Source organism: Cervus elaphus, chromosome 22 (assembly GCF_910594005.1).
Source record: "Cervus elaphus chromosome 22, mCerEla1.1, whole genome shotgun sequence".
NCBI lineage: Eukaryota > Metazoa > Chordata > Mammalia > Artiodactyla > Cervidae > Cervus > Cervus elaphus.
This window is the reverse complement of record NC_057836.1, coordinates 7333655-7344217: the sequence shown is the minus strand read 5'-3', so window position 1 is coordinate 7344217 and position 10563 is coordinate 7333655. Positions and strand designations below refer to the sequence as shown.

Below are 10563 nucleotides of genomic sequence, written 5' to 3'. Positions count from 1 at the left end.
TGCCTGGAGAATCCCAGGGACGAGGGAGCCTGGTGGGCTGCCATCTGTGGGGTCGCACAGAGTCAGACAAGACTGAAGCGACTTAGCAGCAGCAGAGAGGGTTACTGATACTACAGAGGTAGATCAAAATCGGGCTGGTCATCGCAAGTAGGAGGGTAAGACTGAGTGCCACCACTCGCCGGGGCTTTGTTTTCAAGCTGGTGAGAAGGAAACCTAGTGAGCCCCAGGCTTTTCTATGCACTCCTGCAGGCCCCTAGGCTCCCCCTCCTCTGTTCTGTTTACAAAATGGAGAGAAGAGTTCAAGAGTCAAACAAAACATGGGTAATGTGAATGATGTTAGAAAGATAACCACCGAGGTCTGTGATAAAGAGCAATTGTGTGATCTCTGTTTCTCTGTAGATTAATTAATGATACTTGCCTTCTCTGCTGTTGAGCTCCTGAGAGAAAAACCATCATGTCCAAACATAATTTGGTTGGGCTCTTGTAAGCTCACAAGTCAGATTTAGTAGATTTACATCTTGGCTCCATCACACACATACAAATGACTATAGGCAATTTACTTGGCATTTTCAAGTCTCGGTTTACTCATATTTATAATAAGAATAATAACGTGGAATAATGAAAATAAGGAAACCTGTAAATGGACAAAGTGCTCAAAAGGCACAAACTTACCCAATTTCTTCGACTGCGAACACGCTTCAGTCCAGCAGGTGGTGGTCACGCGCAGCCACTGAGCAGAAATGGTCTGCACGTGCACGCTGCAAACCAGGTGCCGAGAGCGGGGATGGGAGCAACGGGGAGGTGCATCTGATGCCTGAGTGGCAGTCAGCAGAGGCAGGTGGGGGCGGGACCGCTGGAGAGAACTGCACGTGCAGACACATGTGTATTGGCCTCCAGGCCTAATGCCGAGGGGACATATCTTATTAATGTCTTACTAATTAATGTCTTATTTTAAGGGTAGAAGCAAAGCAGGACCATGAAATCTGGGAGAACTTAGTCATCCACTTCCTCTCCATTGCCTTCAAACAGAAATTCCAGCCTGAAATCCATTTTAGAGGGAAAACACACACCTATTATAATGGACCAGGAGCTGACAACTACCCAGCCTTTCCGGTTTGAGCCCAAACTGTCCCTGAATGTGTAATCTTCATTGTAACTGACTATCACACAGGAAAGCCAGCCCTGCCTGGGTTTACTCTGGGCACTCACACAGCTGGGACCTTCTCACCTGTAGGCCCTGCCAGCACTTCCAGCAGTCTTCATCACTAGATCAATTCTGACATGGTCATATTGCTGTTTTTTATTTTTTGGCTGCGCTGGGTCTTTGTTGCTGCTTACGGGCTTTCTCTAGGGCCATGCGGGGCAGGGGGCGGTTCCTCTCTAGTTGTGGTACACAGGCTTCTCATTATGGTGGCTGTTCTTGTTGCCGAGCACGGGCTTTAGAACACGCGGGCTCAATAGTTGTGGTGCACAGGTTTAGTCCTCCCCCTGCCTCGTGGTGAAGGGCATGGCAGCCCACTCCAGCGTTCTTGCCTGGAGAATCCCATGGACAGAGGAGCCTGGCGGGCTACAGTCCACAGGATCGCAGAGTCGGACCTAACTTAGTGACTAAACCACCACCACCGCCACCTGCCTCGTGGAACGTGGGATCCCTAGTGGATCAGAGATTGAACTCGTATCCCTGGGTGGCTTTAGCTTCCCTAGGAACCTACTGCTGGAGTGGTTACATTCTAGTGGGAAAGGCCAGGTTTGCTGCTAAACATTCTGCAGCATACAGGCCAGCCTCCTATAGGAAAAGATTATCCAACCAAAAATATCCACAGTGCTGAAGTTGAGAAATCCTCTTCCAGAGTGACAGCAACACCTCAATGATTAAGTCTGAATATTCTGAACCGCCAGAAATCATCTGGAAGTGACAGCTTTTGCACAGCTTCCTGGTGAAAACTGAGAAACTACAAGAAACTATTAACCACTCTAATGCTTCAATCAAGTATCAGCTGGACACCTACCAAGAACCACACTTTCTTTAAACTGGAATATGAATGTATGTATTCTTTATTAGGATGCTCACAAGAATGACACATTAGCACTGTCCTTCTGGTGGGACAGAGAATACACATCTGACCCACATCACAGCAGGAGACAGGCCCAGGTAACAGCTCTCAGAGCTGGTACAACGGTCCACTGAAGAAATTGCCTTTCAGCAAAGCAAGGATGCTTCCTTGGATTCCATCATCTCTGCTGCAGCTTCCGGTCAGTCCTCTGTGATGGGCCCAGAATCCTTCATTCCAGAACCTCTTGCCATGCCTTCAAGACCTACGTCAACTGGCCCATGTCTCACTCACCTGGGCACCTCTGGAATTTGGCAGCATGTCTCTTTGGTATGCTGCTGCCCTGCCACCCTCAGGAGGCAAAGGTGGGAGTTGGGGGGGAATACAACATTACCAAAAGCAAACAGCAGGGTTACATCAGCAACGGACACTTCGGTTGTTTGGTACACCCAACAACCTCACAGAATACATGCTTCCTCCCCAAATGATACATAATGCCCTGCAGAGCAAAGGAAACCCCTCAATGATTCAGACACGCGTGCAACGATCCTGTACACCAGGAACAAGGGGTACAAGCAGACAGTTACGCCATCATGCCCTGCACAGCAGGAAGCAGGCACCTGAAAGCTGGAACCAATTCTCTACCTCAGCTCTTCCCTGCCTTTAAGTGGTGTCATCCAGCCTGTTTCCACCTGTTCTGGGCCTTAGTTCACTTTCCAAAAGGGAGGATAAGATGGCAGAGAGGAAGGGGAGATTAGGGGAGGGGCTGACAACCTATAAAACAAGACAACAATACAAAAATGCAAAAACCAGACTGAGCATTAAAATACTTTATAACAATAGAAGGCAGCTGGAAACACGACATGCTAACAGACAATATGATACACAACTCGGGGTGGGGGAGGGGGTCAGCAGGAGGGGGCCGAGGCCACTGCTTTAGACTAGGAGCCTTTCGATGGACTGCTGGATGGACTGGATCTGCTGCTTCAGCTGTGAGCCCTCTTTGATGGTGACGGAGCAGGCGATGACAGGCCTGGAGACCCCACAGGCCCGGCCCAGAGCCTGCTTGGAGCGCACGAACACGTAGGGCACGTTCTTGTCCTCACACAGCAGCGGGAGGTGCAGGATGATCTCCAAGGGTTCTGCGTCTGCAGCCATCACGATGAACTCAGAGATGCCTCTGTTGAGGGTTTTGGTGGCTGCAGAGAGAAGGACATGAAGTCAACAGGTGATGGGCGCTGGGGCAGGGAAGCCACAACAAAGCAACTTCGAAGGAAAAGAAACAGGTGCAAGAAAAATGGGCAAAAATGTCCAGGTCTAGGCAATTCTCTGTCCCACATTGGCCTTTGGAAGAGATAGGGAGCCAAGTACCAAATCCCCAATGCCTTCCTCAAACTCTACATCAAATCCGTCAGTTCTGTCAAAATGCAGTCTAAATCCTAAAAAGAGCGCTTCTTTTCCTGTCCTCGGCTACCACATTCTCCATGTCACCACTATCTCTTGCCTGGGTGATGGGAACAGCTTTCACCCAAGCTTCAGCAGCGTGAAGCAGTGCAGTGCAGCACTTCTCCGAGCCTGTGACCAAGGGTCAGGAGTTTCCATCCGAGTCTGCCATGATCAATACTTTGGGAAGTTCACACCACATGCAACTCACCAAGCAAGCTCAACACCCCACAGCATTGTTCAAATCCTTATTCCTTGTTTTATAATTTTATTTAACTTATATTTTTATTTCTGGCCATTCTGGGTCTTCCTTGCTGCTTGGGCTTTTCTCCAGTTGTGGCAAGCAGGGGCTACTCTTAGTAGTGGTGTGTGGGCTTCTCACTACAGCGCTTTCTCTTCTTGTGGAGCACAGGCTCAACAGTCGTGGCACACAGGCTTAGATGCTCAGCTGCATGTGGGATCTCCCCAGATCAGGGTTCTAACTGTGTCTCCTGCATTGGTGAGTGGATTCTTTACCACTGAGCTACCAGTGAAACCCCCTCAAATGCTTATTCCTGACTGCTTATTCTCTGTGACCCAGTGCTAGCCCATAGGCCACACACGCTGCTGCTCTTAAGTCCCCATGGTGGGCCTAATCAAAAGCATTCAGCCCTCTTTCCACCTTGGAAATCTAGTCCAGACCCTGGACAGGGACAGTGCTGTTAACCCTCTTCCCGGACTATCCTCTGGTTGCCTTACCCTCATTGGCTCCTTTTCGAAGCTGCTTGTAGTTACATGACTGCTGAACGAGATCCAATAGTTTCTTGGTGAGGTGGGCATCTGCAAGAGGGTAGGCCTTCGGATTAACGTCAGCCTCGGTCTGTTGGGGGTAAATCAAAGCATGAGTCAAACTGAACCAGAAGTTGTTCCAGACAAGTCACAAAGTACTTCAACCCAAAACTGAGAGGGACAATAAATAGGGAGCTTCCCTACTTCCCCTCCCCCAAACATACACATTTAATTTACTAAATCTAGACAAGTATAATTTATAGAAACCCAGCACAAAGTTCTGTTCCCTTTATATGTGAATCTTCAGTTTTCAGTAAGAATCCTAGTTTCCAAAACAAAGTATTTTCTCATTTATTCTACCCTGCAATTTACATAAAATGGCTTCAGAGTTGCTATACCAATACGACCTCCATCAACTATAAACCCACCAAGGTCAAAATTTCCTTTTAATCTTACAATATATCCAATTAAAACCATCCAGAGTACTATATTCAAAAGTTATTCAAACTATATTTTACGTTGTGGCTAGCAATCTGATACACAATTAAGGTTCCTTTGTATTTAGCTTGCTTAAAAAATTCTTAAAAATATAACCGTCCTGCAATCCATGCTAATTAATTAATCCAAACAAATTAATGGATCCAGGTATTGATTTTAATAGCTACCAACATCACAAAAGAAACTACCATGTGACCATTGCCTCTCTGGACTTCCCTGGTGGCTCAAAGGTAAAGAATCCGCCTGCAATGCAGGAGACCTGGGTTCGATCCGTGGGTTGGGAAGATCCCCTCAAGAAGGGCATGGCAACCCACTCCAGTATTCTTGCCTGGAGAATCCTTATAGACTAGGGAGCCTGGCCGGCTACAGTCCACTGGGTCGAAAAGAGTTGGACGCGACTAAGCACACTGCCTCTCTTAAAGAACAAACCATCTATGATCAAGCAGCCTTGGGGGAAAAGAGGAAAGCTAGCAGAAAAGCTGATCAAGCCTTCCATCCCACCTGTTTTTGCCCGCAGGGCATGCGGAGATCCTAGTTTCCAGACCAGGGATGGAAACTGCGCCCCCTGCAGTGGAAGCGCAGAGTCTTAGCCCGGACCACCAGGGAAGTCCCAGCCTTTGATTCTAATACTGCTACCAAATCTAGGTCCAGAACTCAGGTCTGGCTGCTTGAAAGCCAATTCTCCAGAGATAAGTGCTGGTAGGAAAGGAAAGGTTGCTTTATTTTGGAGGCCTGCGGTAACCAGGCGAAAAAGGCAAGGGCAACCCACTCCAGTACTCTTGCCTGGAAAAATGCCATGGACGGAGGAGCCTTGTAGGCTGCAGTCCATGGGGTCGCACAAAGTCAGACACGACTGAAGCGACTTAGGAGCAGCAGCGGCAACCAGGGGAGAACAATACTATATATTTGATATTAACGAATTATTAAATTTGGGGGTATTGTAATGGCATCGAAGTTGTTGAAATTTCTCATTTTACAAACGCATGCTCTAATACCTATAGATAAAATGCAACCCCACAGGATCCATTGCAAAATAACACACATAGAAAACAAACTCGGTGGTGCCTCGCCTATTCCATTCCTCCTACCCTATTTTCACGTCTCGACTTTAACTATTTTTATTCATTTCTCATTTGCTTTCCCTCTGATTCTTTTTACAAATATGTATTTTATTACATGCATAACCTGGGTGCAGCCCTCATTACCATTCTTTAGCACAAAGCAGTTCACCCGCAGTGATGCGGTCTAACCTTGGGTTTGGAAGCTGGACCGCGGCACGCAGCTTGCGGCACGCGGCACCGCGGTTCGAGGTGGTGACCCATGGGCAACGGCCCAGTGGATATACTCACCATATTGAGTCCGCCTTGATCGTCTCCTGCCTGATCCCCCAAGAGCTTCGAAGCGACCCCCCTCCCAGAGGAACTGGAAGTGAAGTCAGCGGAAGTGACGTCGACACCCCCCACACCCGGAAGCTGGTCCCACACACTAACACAACCCACTGGGTCAATCTGTCACGGGACCAGGGTGAGGAGAAATTAGGGGAAGTTCGAGATGTTTCACGAAGTGGGAAAGATCCCTAATTATTTGCTCTTCTTCATACACCCAGGTGGCTCAGTGGTAAATAATCCGCCTGCAATGCAGGAGACTCAAGAGATGCGGGTTCAACCCCTGGGTCAGGAAGATTCCCTGGAGGAGGAAATGGCAAGCCACTCTAGTATTCTTGCCTGAAAAATCCCATGGACAGAGGAGCCTGGTGGGCTATACTTCATGGGGTAACAAAGAGTTTGACATGGCCAAGCGACTAACAGCGACCGAGCAAGCACATACATTCTAGAATCAGCTTTTTCAAATTCTACCAAGGGAAAAGAAAAAAAGGAAAGAAAAAGAAAAGGCCTGCTGGGACAGCATTGATTTGTAGATTTAAAGTAATCCCAATTAGGAAATTAGGATAAAACACCTTTAAGATACAGAATCTGTCAAACCAGTTAAGCATATATATTTACTTAACTCTTTAGTGCTTTTAAATAAAGCTTTATAATTTCTCCAAAAGCCTTAATATCTTTTAGATTTACTCAGATATTTCATCTTAAGAAAATTCACTCTATTCCTTAATATTTTAAGAACTTCTTTTATAAACGAATTGGCGCTGAATTCTGTATTTTTTGTACAAGATGGATGAGTTAAGACTTTTCTCCTTTAAAGTTTTTCTAGTGTTGGTTGCACAAGGTTGTAAATATAAGAACACCCACTGAGTTATACACTTACTTTTTTTTCTACTACACTCTTGTTTTTAAAATTGATGCATAATTGACCTATATTATTATGTTAGTTCCAGGCACACAATACTGTTATTTGATATTTTTATACATTACAAAATGATCACCACTGACTTACTTTAAAGAGAGGAACTTTATGGTATGAAATTATCTCAATAAAGCTATTTTTTAAAGTAGGTGTAGTGGCTCAGATGCCACAATGCAGGAGGCCAGGGTTCAATCTCTGGGTCAGCAAGATCACTTGGAGAATGGGATCTCTACCCACTCTAGTATTCTTGCCTGGAGAATTCCATGGACAGAGGAGGCTGGTGGACCACAGTCCATGGAGTTGCAAAGAGTCAGACAGGACTCAGCAACTAACAAAGTTTTTCCATGTTAAAAAACTTTAGTTAAAAAAAGAAAAAACTTTAGTTTTTCTTACTGAGTTATAATTAACATACAATACAATATTAACTTTGTTTTTTTTACTATTATTCAGCCCTCCTACTTTAATTCATTTTGATTCTATTTTTTTTCAGGTATTTGTTCCTCTAAGTTTCTATATTTATAGATATCACATTGCTCATAATATCCTTTCTTTTTAAAAGTCTGCAGATTATGTCTCCTTCAAGTTTGTTATTCCTTACTTATAACTTTTTGCTTATTTTCTTGATTAATCTCATCAGAGGGGACTTTTCAAATACTCTTCTGATTTTGTCCACCCTACAAGATATATTTTCTATTTCAGTAATTTCTGCTTTTCTTTCACGTTATTTTGTCCTTTTGATCTTTTCCTAGCTTTTTAGTGCTCCCCCCCATCTTAGGTTCCAATACTTTAGTTGTTCTGTACATATGCTGATATTTGGTATTTCCATTATTGTTCCGTTCTGTTTTCAAATTTCCCTTATTATTTTCAACTTGACCCATGAGTTCTTTTAAAATGCCAGATATTTTTACTGTAGCTTCCGATCACCCATCTCTGGGAACTAGGATTCTCATCTCTTAATAAAATCAAAAGCATAAAAGGGGGAGACTTCAGGAGATCCACTATGATCATCCGGTCCCATCACTTCATGGCAAACAAATGGGGAAACAGTGGCAACAGTGACAGACTTTATTTTCTTGGGCTCCAAAATCGCTGCAGATGGTGACTGCAGCCATGAAAGTAAAAGACGCTTGCTCCTTGGAAGAAAGTGAAGTGAAAGTCACTCAGTTGTGTTCAACTCTTTGTGATCCCATACAGTCCATGGAATTCTCTAGGTCAGAATACTGGAGTGGGTAGTCTTTCCCCTCTCCAGGGAATCTTCCCAACCCAGGGATCAAAGCCAGGTCTCCCGCATTGCAGGCAGATTCTGAAAAGCTATGACCAACCTAGACAGCATATTAAAAAGCAGAGACATTACTTTGCCAACAAAGGTCTGTCTAGTTAAAGCTATGGTTTCTGCAGTAGTCATGTATGGATGTGAGAGTTGGACCATAAAGAAAGTTGAGCCCGGAGGAATCGATGCTTTTGAACCATGGTGTTGGAGAAGGCTCTTGAGAGTCCCTTGGACTGCAAGGAGATCAAACCAGTCAATCCTAAAGGAAATCGGTCCTGAATATTCACTGGAAGGACCAATGCTGAAGCTCCAATACTTTGGCCACCTGATGCGAAGAACTGACTCACTGGAAAAGACCCTGGTGCTGGGAAAGATTGAAGGCAGGAGGAGAAGGGGACGAGAGAGGGTGAGATGGTTGGATGGCATCACCAACTGGATGGATAAGAGTTTGAGCAAGCTCTGGAAGTTGGTGATGGACAGGGAAGCCTGACCTGTTGCAAGTCCATGGGGTAGCAAAGAGCTGGATGCCACTGAACTGAACTCAACTATGATCAAAGAGGAGTCACTTTATTGGTTTAATAAAAGTCAACAACAATGACAACAAAAGTTCCACTCAATTTTAAAACCAAACCACGGACCTTATAAACAGCAACTGAAAGTTGCTTAAGGGTGTATTTATTCACCTTTTAATTTTTCCAAGGATTAATTAAATGACTGAATAAATGAAATCTTACTATTAGACAACTTTAACCCGTAGCTTTATGTCTTTGTTCTCCTCATACACCAAACAGCCAAAACCTGCAACTTTTGATTTGACAACAAATAGTGCATGCTCACTCTCTCCATACCAGGCGTAAAGGCAATTAAATGCATTATTAAACTGAGACCACCTGATTCCAAAACTTTTCAAGGAACTCCGAAAGATGAGCACTAGTTTAGAAGGTTCAAGTTCTAGACTCAGCAACATACCAAGCTCAAAATAGGGGTGGGGCAGCAGGGAAGATATCCATTGGGATCCAAGAACCGTTAAAAGGATTAAACCTCATTATGAAAGTCGAAGTGTTTTTGCAAACTCTTCCCTCCTTACTAAGTGCCGACGAAAACTAGGTACCAAGTCACACGATCTGATTAAAAAGTTAGAGACCATCAAGAGTTTTAGAGGAGCCCCGCACGTGGTGCTACCAGAACTTTTGATTTCTGAGGTTACCGCCTCGCAGGAGGATTCGTTACTGCATTCCAGGCTGGGGTTCCCTCCAAACGCCAAAGGCCCCTTTAATCCCCGGCACATGTAACTTGCGACAAGCACTAGGCGCAGACTCATGCAGATATCCTTCTCCTGAACCCCAGCAATGGGAAAGGGGAGCTGGGGAGGTTGATTCAAACCCAGGGTTCCACATCACCCTCTAGCGACCCCTCCAAAAGAAATATAAAGCCAATAAAATCAAATTTTCTCATCCGACTTTCTACTCTGTCCCACGTGGGTTGGTCTCTTTCTCCCAGGCCGGGCTATGCCCTCTCCGCTCACCGGAGGCCTTCGGCCAGGAGCACTAACTGCTGATAGACGCTCCATCACAGAATCCGGGACTCATCTCTAGCGCTCTAACCTCGGGCCGGGAGAAAAGACAGTGCTTGGCGCTATTCGGCCGTCCGAGCTCCAACGCCTCGCCGGGCCGGCGAGACCGCGTCATGTTCTAAGCCGACAAGCTAATGAGAGAAGAGAACCCCGAGTCTCCCACTTCCTGGCTTTTCAACCAGGCGCACGCACTCACCATAGCTGCGGTTCAGCGGTATCGTCCCTCCTCAAGAAGCACAGGCGACGTCGGAAAATAACTTTCCGCCGCGAAAAGTCGCAGGGAAGAAGTAGAAATGGCTGCTCGCGGCCGGAAGCGGAAATGACGCCAGAAAGAGGGCGGCTCTCCCCTTAAAGGGCACCAGCGCGGAACTACTTCAGTTCTGGGGGAGGGACCGCCTTTGCCGTAGTTTTAGTATTGTTCAATTACCAGTTATTGGCAGGAACCGTGCGTTCAATATCCAAAAAATAACACACCAAAACAAAGAATTTCAGTGGTGTCATTCCATTGCTAGTTTATTTTGTAGCACATTTATGTGATTTTAATATCATTTTTTTTTTACTCTACCTGGTAGTAAGGGAATGGTATGGAGATAGTAATTGGTAATCCTGAATGTTTTCCTTCATATTCAGATATCTTTGTTAAATTTTCTGGTGAA

The 10563-nt window shown here is 45.5% G+C and overlaps 1 protein-coding gene across 2 annotated transcripts; it reads right to left on the bottom strand.

Annotated features, from left to right (window-relative positions):
* Positions 1–2037: 2037 nt before the first annotated feature.
* Positions 2038–10261, bottom strand: SNU13 (small nuclear ribonucleoprotein 13). 2 transcript variants are annotated; one of them, XM_043880630.1, is made up of 3 exons: positions 10104–10261; positions 4233–4353; positions 2038–3250 (listed from the first exon to the last, which is right to left on the bottom strand). In XM_043880630.1, the coding sequence occupies exons 1-3, from the start codon at positions 10104–10106 to the stop codon at positions 2988–2990; spliced, it is 387 nt and encodes a 128-aa protein (XP_043736565.1). In that variant the 5' UTR covers positions 10107–10261; the 3' UTR covers positions 2038–2987. The 2 variants fall into 2 exon arrangements, with proteins under 2 accessions (XP_043736565.1, XP_043736566.1); XM_043880631.1 differs by lacking the exon at positions 10104–10261 and adding an exon at positions 6110–6226.
* Positions 10262–10563: the final 302 nt, after the last annotated feature.